Source organism: Drosophila grimshawi, unplaced genomic scaffold (genome assembly GCF_018153295.1).
Source record: "Drosophila grimshawi isolate 15287-2541.00 unplaced genomic scaffold, ASM1815329v1 contig_1377, whole genome shotgun sequence".
Lineage (NCBI taxonomy): Eukaryota > Metazoa > Arthropoda > Insecta > Diptera > Drosophilidae > Drosophila > Drosophila grimshawi.
In genome coordinates, this window is record NW_025062900.1 from 10,363,965 (window position 1) to 10,380,957 (window position 16,993).

General features: G+C 44.5%; 5 protein-coding genes across 6 annotated transcripts; 2 read left to right on the top strand and 3 right to left on the bottom strand.

Moving 5' to 3' along the window:
- Positions 1-3,835: 3,835 nt before the first annotated feature.
- On the bottom strand, positions 3,836-6,237 carry LOC6561382 (homeobox protein orthopedia). The gene is made up of 3 exons (XM_001988537.3): positions 5,719-6,237; positions 4,931-5,193; positions 3,836-4,784 (listed from the first exon to the last, which is right to left on the bottom strand). The coding sequence occupies exons 1-3, from the start codon at positions 5,757-5,759 to the stop codon at positions 3,955-3,957; spliced, it is 1,134 nt and encodes a 377-aa protein (XP_001988573.2). The 5' UTR covers positions 5,760-6,237; the 3' UTR covers positions 3,836-3,954.
- A 670-nt stretch (positions 6,238-6,907) lies between these two features.
- Positions 6,908-9,192, top strand: LOC6561381. 2 transcript variants are annotated; one of them, XM_032736037.2, is made up of 4 exons: positions 6,908-7,299; positions 7,374-7,428; positions 7,900-8,310; positions 8,380-9,192. In XM_032736037.2, exons 1-4 carry the CDS (start codon positions 7,277-7,279, stop codon positions 8,617-8,619), a joined length of 729 nt encoding a protein of 242 aa, XP_032591928.1. In that variant the 5' UTR covers positions 6,908-7,276; the 3' UTR covers positions 8,620-9,192. The 2 variants fall into 2 exon arrangements, with proteins under 2 accessions (XP_032591928.1, XP_001988572.2); XM_001988536.3 differs by having other exon boundaries at positions 7,377-7,428.
- On the bottom strand, positions 8,663-9,997 carry LOC6561380. Its single transcript, XM_001988535.3, has 3 exons — positions 9,801-9,997; positions 9,409-9,719; positions 8,663-9,341 (listed from the first exon to the last, which is right to left on the bottom strand). The coding sequence occupies exons 1-3, from the start codon at positions 9,856-9,858 to the stop codon at positions 9,249-9,251; spliced, it is 462 nt and encodes a 153-aa protein (XP_001988571.1). The 5' UTR covers positions 9,859-9,997; the 3' UTR covers positions 8,663-9,248.
- A 537-nt stretch (positions 9,998-10,534) lies between these two features.
- Positions 10,535-12,025, top strand: LOC6561379 (inositol polyphosphate multikinase IPK2). Its single transcript, XM_001988534.3, has one exon. The coding sequence runs from the start codon at positions 10,581-10,583 to the stop codon at positions 11,634-11,636; it is 1,056 nt and encodes a 351-aa protein (XP_001988570.1). The 5' UTR covers positions 10,535-10,580; the 3' UTR covers positions 11,637-12,025.
- LOC6561378 (splicing factor 3B subunit 1) lies at positions 12,007-16,960 on the bottom strand. The gene is made up of 3 exons (XM_001988533.3): positions 16,899-16,960; positions 16,048-16,733; positions 12,007-15,931 (listed from the first exon to the last, which is right to left on the bottom strand). Exons 1-3 carry the CDS (start codon positions 16,924-16,926, stop codon positions 12,644-12,646), a joined length of 4,002 nt encoding a protein of 1,333 aa, XP_001988569.1. The 5' UTR covers positions 16,927-16,960; the 3' UTR covers positions 12,007-12,643.
- Positions 16,961-16,993: the final 33 nt, after the last annotated feature.

A 16,993-nucleotide genomic window follows, 5' to 3' on the forward strand; every position in this document is an offset into this window, starting at 1 on the left:
GCCAGTTAGTTCAGCCAGGTGGCCAAAATTCAAATTTATTCCTTGCTGTCATTCTGTCTCTGTCTCTTTTTGTGCCACTTCATTTGGCTGACCATCTTTTGATTTCGTTTGCCGTCGCCATTTTGTATGCTTTGTCCCTCACTTACTCTCGACTATTTGCATAGGTCGTGTCTGCTTTTCTCTTGTCTGTTGTCTGCTTTTCTTTTTTCTTCTATTCTACGTTTTTCGACGATGACGATGACGATGATGATGACAGTTTCGAGTTTCGTTTTTCCCGGTCTACCCTAATTTTGGGACGCGTTTGTATGTTTGTGAGCCTTGTTAATAGTTCGTGTAAAAATCTACAAATATTTGCACTCTATTAATTTTGATTTCTTCACTTTGTTTTTGTTGTAATTTTTTTCAAATTTTCTTCATTTTTGTTCGTTTTTGTTTTTCTAGTGCACGCTTCGCATATTATTTTGTTCGCTTTTCCTCGATTTTTTTCTGCTTTATCAACATGAAATTTAATATATGTTAGCGTCCCGCGTCCGGCTGCACATGCGCCCCTCTCCCCTGCCCCTTCCTCACCATCGCACCATATCCTTTACATCCTATTTACATGGCATACAACGGCGAAAGTTTTTGTTTTTAAAATAAAAATTATACCAACCTTTAAGCGCCATATTTTTTTCGTATATGTATGTAAATTTGTGTGAGTGTGTGTGTGCGTGTGTGTGTGTGGCATATGAAATATTTACCCATTAAATTTGCCTTTAATTAAATGAATGCCGTTTTTTATAAACATATATGTATGTACACATCACATATGGGAGTCCTTTCGTCGCCGTTTCGTTTGTTGAAATAAAAAATAATATTGTTAATTGCAATTTATTCACATGAACACCTCCACGTTTCGAATGGATAGGATATGGTACCCCACCCTCCTTCCCCCCTCTCCCAACACATCATTCCCACTCAAACCTTTACATTGATTTTAATATTTCATTATGTAAGATTTCGTGCGCTGCAAATGAATAACTCCAGAACGAATAACCCCATAATGAATAACTCATTTTGATAAAGGCCACAGTATTCAGTATTTTGTTGTTTTAATCATGCCATAAGTAACTTATTTAACATACTCTTGATAAGACTCTTGACAAAGTATATTAAGGCAGCTCCTTGATTCCCTTTGAAAATAGAGTACACTTTGTGAGTAAATTCCAGTTTTGTATAATAACTTTTCGAAAAGCACAGAAACTTTTTCTCAATCTGTATCTGGTATTATTTCCAGACCTTTAATATTTTAATTATTTTAAAATTATATAAAAAATATTTGCTTTGTGCCAATTTCCTCTGCACTTAAACTTAAAACACCCACAAAATAGCTAAAACATTTAAAAGTTTGCTGTCCCAATTTTAATGTCTTTAACTGGCTTCATGTCAAGTTATATTTTCTTATTTTTATATTTTGATATATTTCAAATCGCAAACAAAAGAATTATATAAATCTTATTTGCAAAGAATAGAAATCGCAGATTAGCAGTAGCAAAAAGCTGCCCAGTTATAAATTGGCTTTAAGCTAATCTCTTCAATTCCATAACTATTAAAGTTTGAAATATGTAAAAGGATTCGTTTTAAGTTTATCCATATTCCACCTAGTTTTGAGCCATGACCAATGAACTCGTTGACCCGTTGAGCTGTGAGCCAAAAACACCAATTAGAGTCCGTTGCACACCGAGCAGACTTCCCCAGCCAAGGGCTACATTTTTAATAGATTAGCAGGCGAGCAGGTGAGTTTAATCCATAAAATGTTCGATTATTGCGTTTATGCGGCCCGAGGCGAATTCAATATAAAATATGAACAAACGTTAGAGAAATTACAGCACAAAAGCAAAACGAGACAGAGACAGAGAGAGAGAAAGGGAGAAAGCGAGAGAGAGAGCGTGTAAGGACACAATGCAAGGTTGCTAACGTCATTGTCCTTGTTATCCTTATGTAAGGCACACACACACACACACAGACACATACATATAAAACTGGTCTCCAGACATTGTTCTGTCGTCGTCGCTTATTTGACTATCGATTAAAGTTTGTGGTCCTTGTGCACACAGCCTCAAGTGCTCGAATCCTGCTGCCGTTCCTGCCTCTGCTCGCATGCTCTTTAAACTTGCACGAAACATTTTCGATTAATTTCAAATCATGTGTGCATGTCTGACAGGATCTGAGGCACAGTCCACGGGGTTGATCAACGCCTCACTGAGCAAGGCTTGGGCAAAAAGGACCAGCCACAGGAGCAGTCTTAAGCCCAGTTCCAACCCCATCCCCTTCCATCAAAACACAATCAAAGTCCAACCCCGAGATCCGTTGCGTGGCATTGTTGCACGGACAATCCAATGGCAGCGAGTCACCGGCGATGACAATTTAAGAGCACACTTGAAGAAAAAACCTTTCAACTTTCATTTCAGTACGTTTTGCTCGTGTTCAAATTAAGTTTACTTGTCTTCTGATGTAATTGTGAATCAGACTTCGAATTTTAAATAAAATGAAATACTTCGTTTGAGAAATTGCCTTCCGAGAACGAAGTATTTTAGATATTATCAGAAAAGTAAAAAAAAAAAGTTTGTTACTCAAATCAGCTTATCTTACTCTAAAAATTGATGAAAGAACTTTGTGCTGCTAGAAGAGTTAATTTTTCTCTTCAATAATTTTCTTTGCTTTGAGTACTTTTTGTGATATTTTCTCTGAGTGCCGGATAATGCAACTTGCAGTGTCCTGTGGCGCTGTGGCCAGCTTGCGGTGTGTTCCCATTCGCTGCGTCTTTAACTCATCAGCAATTAGCTCATTGTGCGGAGATTCCTGCCTGATTATGACTGAGGCTGCAAGCAGTATGAGCATAGGAGCATTATGGTGGTGCCTCCAAGCTCACCGATAAGGCAAATCCACAAAGAGCTTACAAAAGTGTTAAACTCAGTTCACGTTGGCAGGGTTGCGCTTATTTAAAGCCCCGACTGTGACTGTGATAGTGAGTGTAACTGTAAATGTAACTGTGACTGCCCAGGGGGCATCCAAGAGAAGCTTGCCCAGCTTAGGCCTTCAATGCAGCTTATGACAGTGATTCGCAGCCATTTCGCTAATGACGCTAAATGGAAATTTTTGTGAAATTGCAAGCAGAGGCTAAAGAAGGAGCTGGGTATTATAATGTGGTAAATGGAGGTGTTGTACTTTGTAGTACATTTTTAAGTAGGTAGGAGCAACTGTGCACTTTGCCCCGAGGCGCCCCAATAGCCGCGCACTCCGCCATTGTTTGGAAAAGCAAATGTTATTTTCGAACAAACAAACTGAGAGAAAACCCGAAAACCATTCAAATCATACAATTAGTTGGCTCTAATCCGAGCCACAAATACCAAATGTTGCCTGACACAGACACAGGCAGAGTTAAAGAGGGGGCATGGGGTAGTGCCGAGGTTGGGGGGACAGGGTGTGCGTGTTCTTTGTTGGGATACAAACACACGAGTGTTTGGGAATCCGTAGAAGCATGTGCCACCAGGCAGGATAATAGCTCAAGCAATGGGTAGGAGAATTGCTGAAACTTAAAGACATAGATTGAGAGGGGGGGAGGAGGGAGTTATGATTTAAGAAGAGGCAAAGACTATAGTTTAATATTTCCAACTTCGATGAATATCAACAAGCAGCAGCTGAGGCATCTGAGCAGTTCGACAATTGAAATATTCTTAAGGAAAACCCATTAGCAAAATTTCCTTTGACTTGATTATTCCGACAAAGTTATTGAAGTTTTATCTTACCAGAGAAAGGTTCTTCCATGCTGAAACGATAAACTAAACGTATATAATATAAGCACCTTAGGAATATATATTATAAAGAGCATGTGAAGCAAAAATACAGCTAAAATCGTATAACATTAACTATGCTTAGAATTCGCCTAGATAAATAAACATAACTCTTTAGTTATTAGACGCCCACATGATGATGCAGTTGCTCCACCAGCTCACTAATCCCATCCACACCGATGCTAAGCGAGGGCAGCGTTTTATCCAGCACCAGCAGTGAAGGCGGCGATTTGGGTGCCGACTCTGAGCTGAGCAGCGAAAGACCACCAAAATTGGGATTGAGACTCATACCAACACCAATCCCGATCCCGTCTAGGCACAGCGAATGCAAACCAGACGGATCCGGTTCGCCATAGGCAGAGCTGTTGTTGCAGTTGTCGGCGGAGCTGTTGGGATGTGTCAGCGGATGCTGTTTGTCATCCAGTTGCAGGCTGTGCTCCATGCTCAGAATGCAGTCCGCTTTGAAGCTATCGATCGTGAACTGATCCACACTGAGAAACTTCATCTCATCATAGGCAGAGGTATCCGACATGTCCAAATCGAGGGAAGCGCCAAAAGCACTGGCCAATGCCTGATGCTGCAACGGACAAACATGTTGCTGCTGCTGCTGCTCCTGATCCTGATCCAGCAGCAGTTGTTGTTGTTGGTGCGGATGAGAATGAGAGTGATGCTGCTGCTCGTGCTGCTGGTGTTGTGTTGTTGTTGTTGTTCCTGTTGTTGTCAGCTCTGGAGCATGCGTGGAGCTCGTGGACGGCGGGTAGGTGGACCACTCCATGGACAGACCGCTGCCACCGCGCTCCAATCCCAAGTGATCAATATTGAGATTCAGAAAGATGTTGGGCGACAGACGGGATGGCGAAAGTCCTCCGGTGCCATAAGGCGCCTTCAGCTCATTGTCCAGGGAGTTCGAAGACTGCGGTGGAGTATCTGGGAGCAGTGTGCCGCCACCAGCTGCAATTTGGGAATCACAATTAAATCTCTGATTTTAGTCAACATTAATAACTCTATGCATCTATCTCCTGCTCTTGTTTTGTTCAAGGTTGTTGTGCCAAATCTCTCTCTCTCTCTCTCTCTCTCTCTCTCTTATCGCTACTCACCCAATGCACTGTCCAGCTGTCCCAGCACGGCGCTATCATCAAAGTCCACATTTAGATCGAGACCCGAACCATCCTTATAGTCCGCACCGCCAATCTTCTCCTGCTTGCGCCACTTGGCCCGTCGGTTCTGGAACCAGACCTGGACGCGCGCCTCCGTCAGTTCGATGCGCACCGCCAGCTCCTCGCGAAAGAACACATCCGGATAGTGAGTGCGCTGAAAGGCCCGTTCCAGCTCCTGCAGCTGCAGCGTATTAAATGTGGTTCTGTGTGGAAAGATAAAATAATAAATCGAAAGTATTAACTGACTGACGCAAAAACAGTGACTGAAGACGACTCTAAACTTCAAGATGTGATAAAATAAATGCAATAAATCTGTAAGAGACTTGCAATTTGAGCAGACCGCAAATATAAAACTTCTGTGACCTGTAAACTGTGATTAAAAAAATATAGCTTGCGAAATCTATAACCTGTAAAGTCTAGAACTGTCAAGATGTTATTCCAAAACTGTATATATTAAAAATGTTTGAAACTATTTACGGGGACTCTAAGGTTATGGTGGATATAGGCTTTTTGGAGTTTGAGGGAGACACTTTCTGGTGAAGAGACACTTTCGGAAAATATATCAATACTCCCACAAAATAAGTTTGGTAAACACAGCTTCAAGGCTGAGGGAGATATTCAAAAGCATCGCGAAATAAAAGGTTCAAAGCTATTCATTTTTACTGGTAACTCATATGATAAAGTTAAAATCGTTATGGTTGTTATAGTCAAAGTCTGCTGTAGCTAACCTGTATCTTCTCTGCTTGCGCTTCATTGTGCCTTTGTCCATGCGAATCCTGAGTGCAGCCGTCGCTGTGTGTGTGTGAATGGGTGTGTGAAGTTTTGTTGGTGTGATTTGTATGTGGATGGATTTTAGTCGTTCAGACAATTCGTGACATAGTCGCAAACATTTGCCTATTTTTAACGATTTTCAGCAACCACAACAACAACGGGTCGAAACACTCTTAGGGCTTCCTCCCCCGAAAGACTGCTTTAACAGTCCAAGCGGATAACTGTACGGGATCCAGCAACAATAACAACCGACAACAACCAGCGAGCGAACTTTTGATTAACTTGCGCAGAGATTCACACGAAAAAAGCGTCCTTTTCGTTATTGTTACTCCTTTTACACACACACACACTCTCACCAAAGTTTGAGAGGCACGCTTAACAGTTGGAGCCGTGCATGCACGTGTCAGTGTGTGAGTGTGATTGTGCTTGTCAAACTGTAAGCCCCTACCGTGCGGGGCAACGTTGCGCGTTCAACTGACTTGAGTGCTAGAGGATTGCGTTGGCGTTTGCGCGAGTTCTTCTTTCAATACTCTGCTCCCCAGTGGGAAGGAGAGTATATAGGCTTAGTGGCTTGTAAAGCTGGAGATTATTTATATTGATATATTGGCGTCATAAGAACAAGTAAAAACTCCTTTCTAACTTTCGACTATAAGTTAGCTTTATATCAAATAAATAAAGTGCGCAAAGTGTTTTCGTTGAAATTATATTTTGAATGCAAATATCCTTGCAGTATAGTATTTTGATCGAGTTGGAATAGCTTAACTGAGAGGTGACTTAGCTGTAATTATCAAATTTGGTAGATAGATTACTGATGAGACTCTTTCAATCATCAACTGATAAAATGTCAATATCTCTCACAGTTTTAGAGCCACAATCAAAATATTTAGAATAATAAGCTTCTCTCCCAAGAAGGACTTACTAAATTGTGATCACACTGACATCGAGAGTATTACAGAGTCTATGACTTTCGACTGCAACGTTCTCACTTGTTTTTTTTTCCGTCACGTGAAGCCTTACAAATGATTTACACCCCAACCACCCCCGCCAAGCGCCTTTGGGCTAGAGCCAAAATGCACCTGAATCGCTAGTGTTAGACTAGCAGCCCATGAGCTCATAGTTGCTGTTGCTGTTGCTGCTCCTCAGCGATTGGCATCGGGGGGAAATGTCTGGGTCAGTGGGTTTCCTTTCTTTCATTTTTATTTATTTTTTTTTTGGGCACACGCATAAACACTTGAAGACATTTTTGGGTGAGCTTAAAGCTAGTGGTCAGGCTGCGTCTATAAATAGCCTGGAATTGACACTCCACTCACTTCCCTGACACTTGAGGCAAGGGTCCCCACCCCCAATCCCAACGTTACCCCTGTCTCCGGCGCCGTTCACAGTCTCCACAACAGTGCTTTGTTATTGTGTCAACAGTTGAGCGCCTTTTGTTTGCCAGTGATACTGTGACTGCTTCTGTTTCAACTGCTGCTGCTGCTGCTGTTGCTGCTCTTACTGTCCAGGTGACGTGCCATAATGGACAGCATCCAGCACAAAAGGTAATCCGAAGCGATTCTATTCCATTGTTCTGCATCTGTGTCCTGTTGCTATAAAAGCGCCCCACTGTCCCCAGCAGAGTCGCAATTGGAGCCAAACTCGCCAGCAGCACGGTTCGAGCAATGCCATGGGTGAGTTTTTCTACGGTTTAACGCTGGGTACTACAAGAACAAGAAAGAAGTCCCGAATGTGTGCATACTCTTGCAGAAAGAAGTTCTCCGAATTTGAGCAAAAGGGATGAATTATTCAAAGCAACAGACCAAATGCTTATAAAGAAACTTTTGATAAAGTGGTGCCATAACTTTTAAAGATAAAAAAGCTGTTCTTAAAATAACTTATCTCATATTATAGAGCAACTGATTCCGAGAATTATATTGCCTGTAGCAATTACAGATATATCCGAAAGTTTCATAAATATTGCTACAATAAGAGCTGAGTTTTTATAGATACATAAATATAATGATCAATATTTGACTAGGCTATTGATGTAGAACAAGAATAGATGTCTCCGGTAATGCATTACACATTGACTACAAAATAATATAAAGCACTTGTACGATGTTTCCATATTTTATAGTTCCTTTATTTTTTCCATTCCTTAGATGGCCTCTATGCTAGCGGCGCTGGCGCTATCGCTCCTGTGCGACGTCAGCGGCATCAGCGGCGGGAATCGCTTTGTTTCCTACGAGGAACTGAACGCTGCTCCGCTGATCGCGCGCAGTTTGCCCAAACGCTGCAGTCGCTTTCTCGGCGAGTGCCCAGATCATGCGGCAGTTCCAGTCGCAGTCCAGCCGGAGGCAATCGATATAGATGCTGATCTCAATCAGAGCACTTCCAAGATGTTAAATGCCTTGTTTGGCCTGACGCATAGCACACCGGCCACAGTGCATCAAACGGAGACCGCTTTGCCGCCCTATCAGCTGCCGCCTATGTATTACAATGACTTCTACGAGGATCTGCTCACCAGCAAGCGAAATAATGCCCACTCAGCGGCATGTGACTGCAAAGTTATGGTAAGTTCAAGTAAATTATAATTTATGTTCATTTTGTGGAACTGGGATACTTGTTCCTTTCATCCTTAGAATGATCTCATCGATTTGGGCAGCACATACTTCCCCCGCTACTTGATGAGCGCCGTCTGTGAATCGCGACAGGATGCCAAATGCTCGCAAGGCGCCAACTGCAAGCCGCTCGAGTACAAGGTGAAAGTGTTAACTCTTGGACCCAAGCCGGGTGTCTGGCTGCCCGAGGAGGTGACTCAGCCATCGCAGTGGAATTTCAAGACGGTAACCGTAACCGCCGGCTGCTTCTGCACCAACTAGCTAAACCCAATTCCTATTTGAATGCCCATTGATAATATATATATTAAATTTGCACAATATAGCGCTAATAGAAAACGCCAATGTTGCTTTATTGAGCTTTTTACGTTTATCGTTATTCAGAAGATACTATACCCAAAAGGATATTTAAAAAATGTTCGAGAATGTTTGAATTATTCGAGTCGATTTACTAAAACTATTAGGCTCGTTGCGGAACTCAATGTTTTAGCTTTCATGTCAAATTGCAAGAATTTTGCACGAATTTAATACCTACAAGATTTTTCATTAAATTTTAACTAATTTTCAGTTTTCTCTACAGTTTTGCGATACGAGTTAATCCACATAATAAAAAATATAGCTGCGTTGAAAAGTCTTGCAAAATTTGACATAAAAACTAGAACTTGAACAAAAGCCAACCATATATATAGAAAAAGAGAGCGTGCTGCTTATTAAGGCACTTTGGACGGTTTCAACTACATACACAAATGTACATAAATGGACGGCACATAGTGGTAACTACTAACTAGTGGACAAATGTGAAACAATTACAAATACAATTACTTAGCTTCCTTGGAATGGGATCTGTGCGTTTTGATATAAAAAAAAGCTGAAGTGAGGTTCGTCGTTTGGTTTCAAGGCGTTATGCCACGCCTTTTGAGTAGGCCAATTGCTAACAGCGTGGCTAATAACGTCAGCAAGTTGCTCTCCCGAGTTTTCGCACCGCTCTGGAAGAGATTAGGTATTACAGTAGTAATTAAGAGGCAATGAAGAAGCAGCCAACGCCCCACTTACGATCACAAAATAGTTACATCTATCGCCCTGGCAGCACTCGTTGCATGCCCAATCCTCGTACCAGATGTGGGTGCAATACAGTTGCATATAGCGACGTCGCTTCGACTGACACTGTTCCTTGGTCATGCAGCGTTTGGAGACATAATATTGCTTGAGTGCACCTTCTGAGAAATATGGCTGACTGCCCCAGCGTATCTCGGTGCCGCAGACATTCTCAGCCGGCTCGCAGGTCTTGATGGTGTTGAGGCACTTCTCCGTGTTGCCCGTCTGATTGGAGCACACATAGCATTCGAGTCCCTGTACAAAATCAACTGGAAAATGCATTTACAATTTCCACATGTGTGTGTCATTTGATTTGTTGTCATTTAAGGTGTGGCTACAAAAATGCTCACCTTGGCTACACAGATAAACGGCGGCCACGGCCAGCAAAGCTATCTGCCAGGATTTCATCACGCAGTTGTTCACAAATCTGCTGCTATCTTATTCAGCAATTAGCAATAGCAATATTGTTAATAAACTTGTAAACTAAACTAAAATATCAACAACGACATCGACAACCACTCCCAGCCTTGCATCGGACGATAACGATAAGCGATAACGATATTGCCCAACAAGTTGCAGTCGTTGTCAGCACTTATTTTTATTAATTGACGAATTAAATAAAATCAGCGCATTATTTTGCAAGTATTTGAAATAAAGCAAGTAATTCACGTAGAGTTCATGCAATTATGTAAACTTCTAAGATCTGCATGCAAAAATAAACCTGTATTATCAGCTTTCAGTCGCTTTGCAGCACTGCCTTTTCTAAATTGCCGCCATAAATCAAAAGAGCAAGTAAACTTTTTTATGATTTGACAACAAATAATAAAATAGGTTTTATGAATGAAATAAATGTATTTAAGCTTATCTTTTTGTGTAATCTGCTAAAAATATAACAATTCTGTCATTATATTATGAACTATATGTGTCAGCTATAGTACTGCGTTTCATAAGCTGCGACGAATCGCAAGATGCTTTATGATATGCTAAATCAAGTTTACCCTTATGAGTAACATGCTAATTAAAAACCACTATTTTTATCAGAGAGCGCCGCTTTGCAACACTACTTTTGTTTTTGCGCTGTTTTTGCTGCAGTTGTTGCTGCTTTGAGATTTTTGAGTGCGAGTCCAGACATGGCCAAAAAGGAACAAGAAAATGTGACAGCATCGCCAGTCGTACCGATGGGCTACCGCCAGCTGGGCACACAGGTCGCAGGCCACACATTCGAGGCAACAAATTCCACTGCCGTCGGACTGCTCCAAGCGGCTGGCGAAGGCCGCGTTTTCAAGCCGCTGGGCAAACCGGAGTGCGGTGTGCGTGAATTGAACTTCTATGAGTCACTAGCGGCGGCGACGGCAGCTGTGGCGACGGTGTCAATTGCGTCGTCACCAGCGGGTGCAACGCCCCCCATCATCACTGGCAATAACCTCAACGGCGCTGGCGACGGTGGGACAGGTGAAGCGGACTCGGGTGTGTTGGCCGCTCTCGCGGCGTACGTTCCTCGCTACTACGGCCCGGTGAAACTGGTTGTAAATCAGCGTGAGCACACGTTCATCAACCTGGAGGATCTGACTCACGGCATGGCCAAGCCATGCGTCATGGACGTGAAGATCGGACGGCGCACCTGGGATCCGTTGTCATCGCCACACAAGCGCACCATTGAAGAACAAAAGTATGTGATTTGTAAGCAGAATCTGGGCTTGTGTCTGCCCGGCTTCCAGGTCTATCGACGCGACAAGCATCAGCCGGAGGAGACTACACTCATTCGGCATGGTCGGGACTTTGGCAAAAGTCTGAATATTGAGGGATTCCACAAGGCATTGGCACTGTTTTTCAACACGGACAGCAAGCCCCACTGCGATGTGCTGCTGCACGAGGTGCTCCGCCAGCTGCGTGGCATCCGCTCCTGGTTCAAGCGACAACGGCTGCTCCACTTCTACGCCAGCTCCCTGCTCATCTGCTATGACTTTGAGCAGCTACAAAGTTTGGCGACTAAGCCGCTGCTTAATGGCTACCATCAGGCTGCTGCGGATCCTGTCCTGCCCACCACTGCAGCAAGTCAATGGGTACGTGTGCGTTGCATTGACTTTGCGCACATCTTTCCGGCTGAGGACGCGCAACCGGATCATAATTATATGTTCGGACTGCAGAGCCTCATCGATATTGTCGAGTCCATGCTGCGACGATAGCAGGCAACCGGGAACACTTCTCCAAATGATAATCCAACACACACATACACACACATAAGCACACATACTTGTATTAATGCCTAAGCCAAAAGATTAGTTCACAGCAGAGCTGTAATTACTTAGAATGAAAAGAAATTCACAATTTCCACTATATCAATTACTCAGTAATTAAACATAATTACTCGAAGTAATTGTCAAATTGCTGGCAATTAATTAATATCTTTTTATATAAAAATTCAATCTTTCGGTAATTTTTGTACAATTACCACTGCAATTGATAAGAAGTTATGCCAAAATTGAATACCACTACTAAAGTATTTATGAAAAAACAAATTAATCGCAAGATAAAAAAGACAATATCCTATATCAATTATTTGGTAATAAAACTTTAATTGCCATTACAATTGCTCAAAAAGAATTGCAAAAAACAAAAGTACTAATCGTAATTATAATTATTGATATTTCAAAATGTCAATGAACTAATGGGCGATTATGGATTCCAGCTAAATTACTTTTTAATTGCTGGCAATAACAAAAATTGATGCGGAATGGTAATATAATTGAATTAATCGCAATTTTCTGGCAACAAAAAGATGCGTCACTGGATTGGATACTTAACTGAAAATTATCATTACTCCAAGTATTTGTTATTGCTAGTAATTAAATACACACATCCAATATACCGATGCTCAGTACTAATGCCTAAAGTCAACTTACTTAAGTAATTGTAATTGATGTTGCTAGTAATTTAAAATTGTAATTACCATTACAAATGCTCAGTATAATTGCTGGTAACTAAAATTGTATTTAAATGCAGTTAATGAATTATACGATTACAGCTCTGGTCCACAGTAGTTCCATTATGTTGCGCAACTACTATAAAAATTTAGAATAAATACTCGTTTTGTACAATTCGCGTTATATTTGTGTAATTCATCTTAACCAAACTAGAGTAAATTAGATGCTGCTGCTCATCCGGCTCCGGTTCCGGCCCAAGCTGCTCCCGCTTAGAGTGTATAATCTAGCTCGTAGCGCTCGTACTGGTTCTTCGGATCGTTGGTGATCCGCGGATAGCCAGCGATGAGCGAATCCTGCCCACCAATATACAGCGAATTGTAGATCTTCCAGTAGACATCGCGAACCTTGCGCGCCGGATGAAACAGACCCTGCAACGTGTACTGCAGTATCTTGATGGAGCCCAACGACACTCGCAGCCCATCCACCGAGTCCATAAAGGCCTGCACCAGATGTGGCGATGTCTCAAAGATGTTCGGCCACACATAATTGAGCAGATGCGTGAGAGCATCCTCGCAGCCAAACCCATAGACGCCGAGGGACATGTGCTTGATGGCCGAACAGGCCGTCTGGCGATGCACCAGATCGCGATCCATTAGAGCATCCTCGAGCAGGGGGCACACCGCATAAATATAGTCCTTGCCCATCTCGCCAATGTATTCGAAGAGAAATGATAGAGATTTGAGAACACCATTCTGTACATTCAGCTCTGGCACACGGTACTCATTCATCAGGGCAGGGAGCACGGTGAAGGGACGACAGGTCTCCGCAACAATGGCAATGGCCACCGTGGTGCAGACACGATTCTGTCGCTCCTGCACTTTGAGGTTATTCAACAGCGTGGCAAGCACATCGTGTGGTCCAATTGCCTTGGCTATATAACCGAAGGTGTTCACCGTCGCTCGCCGGATCGCCTTCTTGTGGGCCTTGAGCAGCTCCAGCAGCTCAAAACAGATGCGCATCCATTCTCTCGCCGAGACGTATTCCGGTCCGCGATCAGCAATTCGACCAACTAAATCGATGCAGTTCTCCTGCACTTTCTCGTGCCGGTTCTTAAGTATGGGCGTCAGGCGGGGCAGCAGATCCTTGATCGGTGGCGTCATCTTGGTCATGCCAATGACATTGACAATAGCCTTGAGTGCACCCAGAATGCTGCCAAGCACCTCCGGGTACTCCTCGCCCAAATACTCGTAGAGCACCACGCCCAGATGGCCCATGAGCTTCTCCTCCTGGCACGTCTTCATCACAACAGCGATGCGTGAGATAAGATCGGCCGCCTGCTGACGAACCTTGGCGGATTTGTTATTGAGACGCCACAAAATGGTGCCGCAAATCTGTGGCAAATACGGTTTCACACGCTTGCCCAGCTGATTGACGATGGTGCCAAAGCCATTGAGCATGACCACATCCTCGGTGGTCTGCTCTTGAAAGGCATATAGGATGCCATCAATGAGCTGCTCCTCGAGACGTGAATCAATATCCGCTGCGCCAAGATTGCCCATAATCTTCTCGACCGTTTCCATGACCATCTTACGATACTGTTCATTCTCATCCTTCAGATCATCGACGACACGATTAATGATCTCCGAGGTGCCCACCTTGTTGGCAATCTCCACTGTGGTGTCGACCAGCTGGCGATAGTTGCGTCTGTCCAGTGCCATTCGATGATTCCAAAAGAATTTGAAAAAGTGCGGCAAAATCTCCTCCTTGATGTACTGCGGCTCCACACCATCTGTGGCGCAACATTGCTTCACCACCTTGAGCACAATCTTCTTCATCTCCTCGTCGGGCGACTGGAACTCACGGATCAGAATCAACATCACCTCACGTGTATAATAATTGGCATACTCGGCATCCATCAGGGGTATTAGATAACCAATGGCCTTGAGGAACGCAGCCAGACCCTTGCCACGATGCGTCCTTATGCCCTTCCACAGGGGCTTCAGCACAGAATCGAAGGACTCAATGCCATATGGAGTTGCTGCCTCGGCAAGCGCTGCAATTGCCAGCGCTGTTATGGTACGCACCTTCTGCTGCTCATCTACCAGTCCGTGCTCGATGATCTCCACCAGTGCCTTGAGATGCGGCAGAATGGCGCAACCCATAAGTATAGCAATCTGTTGCACAATCTTAATGCCAGTGTGCCGTGCCTGCCACGACTTCTTTGATTTGCACACAGCTTTCAGGAAGGGCAGCAACGAGGGTATTCCCAAGGCGGAGGCAACCACGGCAAATGCACGCGCCGTTGTATTCCTCACGTACTCATCAATGTTGTCAATATCCGGTCGCATGGTGGATATCATTGTTGCCAGGCCAGCAGCTTTGGCCAAATTCGATATAATCTCTCGGCCTTCGATACGTGCATAGTAATCCTCATCAATAAGCAGCGGCTCAATGACCACCAGAATTTTGTGCACAAACGGACGCACCAGATCATCCAGTTTGTACAGTACACGATCGATGACCTTGACAAGCAAATGCCGCTCCTGATCCTCTAGCGTGGGCGACATCAAGAGTGGAAGAATCTGATTGAATAGCGGTCCAGCTCCAAATTCTCGTGCCTTGTCCGTCATCTGACGCAGTGCAGATTTACGCATTGGTGGCGAACCATTCTTGATGGTCAGCAATAGTTTCATTATTTTACGCTCCTTCAGCTCCTCGGGCGACAGGGCATCCTCATTGACATCGACGAGCAGCTTGTCGAAATATTGCGCATCCTCTGGCTTCATAAACGGTAGATTCAGTCCCTTTGGCTGGTTGTCCATAAATTTGGCATTCTTATCCTCCACCTGAATGAAGAAACCAGCCGGTGTGCCAGCTATGGGCGTGGGCGTGGCCATTAGCTTGCGTCCAGGAGTGCGCAGTGGCACATATCCGGCGGGCGGTGGCAATATCTTATAGCCGGGCGGAAACATTTGATCGAGCTCCTCGTCAGTGTAGGGTCTGTTTCGTTCATCGATTTCCTTCTCCCAGCGGTAGGCTTGCAGTTGCTCTGGTGTCATCGCGGCCAGTGCTCCTGGCGTGGGAGTTGCCATGGCCATGGCTTTGACGCCGATGGGTGTGCTGCCACCGGGTGTGAGCATGGGTGTGCCATGTCCTGGTGTTACATGTGGCGTCATGCTGGGCGTCATGGCGCTGCTATTGCTGGGCGTTATCGAAGGGGTTGCATTTGAGGGCGTTTCGTCCCATCGCGATCGTCGCTTAGACGCGCCCGGCGTTGATTCAATGGAGATGCTCTCGCCGGCACCGCTGCCCGTGCGATCCGGCTTGGGTGTCTCGGCCCAGCCGCTGTGTCCGGGCGTCTCACGCTCCGTCTTTGGTGTCTCATCCCAGCGATTGCGACGCGCCGACTTCTCATGGCCGGGCGTCTCATGTCCAGGCGTCATGGCGTGCGCCGGCGTCGCATCCCAGATGCGTGTGCCCAGTCCAGGTGTTGCCCCAGGTGTCTCGCTACCCTTGTGACCGGGTGTTTCATCCCAACGATGATCTCCAGGTGTTTTCTGAAATTAATGACAACAAAGATTTATTAGTTTTTATCTGTAAACTGTTCAATGATTGCCGGGATTAGCTCTGCTCCCTTGCCCTAAATATAAATACATATTTAATTTTTACTTACGTCCTCCCAGGTGGGCGTTGCTGCGCTGCTGGGCGTGGCTGCCACTTTGGCGGGTATGAAGCTATCGCTGACTGTCTGATCCCAGCGCCCACGCTTTCGTCCGCCATCCTTAGATGCGGCACTTTCACCATTTGAAGATTTTACGAGAGTGCCCTCCTTGGACTTCTCCATGATGCGTCTACGCAGCTCCGACTCCTCGCCCTTGAGCATCTGTTCACGCATAATGTCCGTGTAGGTGCGGGAGCCCACATCCGGTGTCTTGCCGCCATCCGCAAAGGGATCCGCACGATCCGGCGAGATTATAATGCGACGTCTCTTCTGTCTGTACTCATCTTCGCGATCGGCAATTGTAGGTCGCCGGCGATCCGCCAGTGGATCAACATCCTCCTTGCCCTGTGTCACATCCTTCAGCACAGATATGGGTGCCGTGTATGTGGTACGTTTCTGTGGCACTGGGAAGCCATCGTCCTCCTCATCCTCGTCACCCTCATCATCGTTGGCCGCTATCGATGTGTTATAGCCCTCGTAGCGACCCTTAGCCCCCTTTCCCGTTGCCGCCTCATCGTCGTACAGATCGGTGTCGAAGAAACCACCGCTTTCCAGCAGACCAACACCTGCCGCCGCCGCATTTGTCTTCGCCAACTCTGTCTTTTTAGCTTGTATATCCGATATTTGCGCCTCAATGTCTGAAAATGTAATTAAATACATTAAAATTGATTTTTATTGTAGAGCGAAAAAAAAACAAACATACAACATACAACAAGGAAATTAACCGTTTCCTAGGGCAATTTTCTGTACACCAATATTAATTAGTGTTATCTACAGCATATTAATAATAACGTTTCACTTACCTTCATGAGTACGCGGTATATTTTCCATTTTATTTTTATTTAACAAACGTACGACAAACGTATGGCAAACGTATGAAAAACGCGTACATGAAAAT

What these genes read in the sequence shown, in the direction of transcription:
- LOC6561378 (XM_001988533.3), bottom strand. Translation starts at nt 16,926, where the DNA reads ATGGAAAATATACCGCGTACTCATGAAG. An exon ending in TATACCGCGTACTCATGAAG is followed by an intron (nt 16,734 to 16,898) that starts GTAAGTGAAACG and finishes TTACATTTTCAG; the next exon opens with ACATTGAGGCGCAAATATCG. An exon ending in CAACGCCCACCTGGGAGGAC is followed by an intron (nt 15,932 to 16,047) that starts GTAAGTAAAAAT and finishes CATTAATTTCAG; the next exon opens with AAAACACCTGGAGATCATCG.
- LOC6561379 (XM_001988534.3), top strand. Translation starts at nt 10,581, where the DNA reads ATGGCCAAAAAGGAACAAGAAAATGTGACAGCATCGCCAGTCGTACCG.
- LOC6561380 (XM_001988535.3), bottom strand. Translation starts at nt 9,858, where the DNA reads ATGAAATCCTGGCAGATAGCTTTGCTGGCCGTGGCCGCCGTTTATCTG. An exon ending in CGTTTATCTGTGTAGCCAAG is followed by an intron (nt 9,720 to 9,800) that starts GTGAGCATTTTT and finishes TGCATTTTCCAG; the next exon opens with TTGATTTTGTACAGGGACTC. An exon ending in GATGTAACTATTTTGTGATC is followed by an intron (nt 9,342 to 9,408) that starts GTAAGTGGGGCG and finishes AATCTCTTCCAG; the next exon opens with AGCGGTGCGAAAACTCGGGA.
- LOC6561381 (XM_032736037.2), top strand. Translation starts at nt 7,277, where the DNA reads ATGGACAGCATCCAGCACAAAAG. An exon ending in GACAGCATCCAGCACAAAAG is followed by an intron (nt 7,300 to 7,373) that starts GTAATCCGAAGC and finishes CACTGTCCCCAG; the next exon opens with CAGAGTCGCAATTGGAGCCA. An exon ending in CATGTGACTGCAAAGTTATG is followed by an intron (nt 8,311 to 8,379) that starts GTAAGTTCAAGT and finishes TTTCATCCTTAG; the next exon opens with AATGATCTCATCGATTTGGG.
- LOC6561382 (XM_001988537.3), bottom strand. Translation starts at nt 5,759, where the DNA reads ATGGACAAAGGCACAATGAAGCGCAAGCAGAGAAGATACAG. An exon ending in CGCAAGCAGAGAAGATACAG is followed by an intron (nt 5,194 to 5,718) that starts GTTAGCTACAGC and finishes CTTTCCACACAG; the next exon opens with AACCACATTTAATACGCTGC. An exon ending in ACAGCTGGACAGTGCATTGG is followed by an intron (nt 4,785 to 4,930) that starts GTGAGTAGCGAT and finishes CCCAAATTGCAG; the next exon opens with CTGGTGGCGGCACACTGCTC.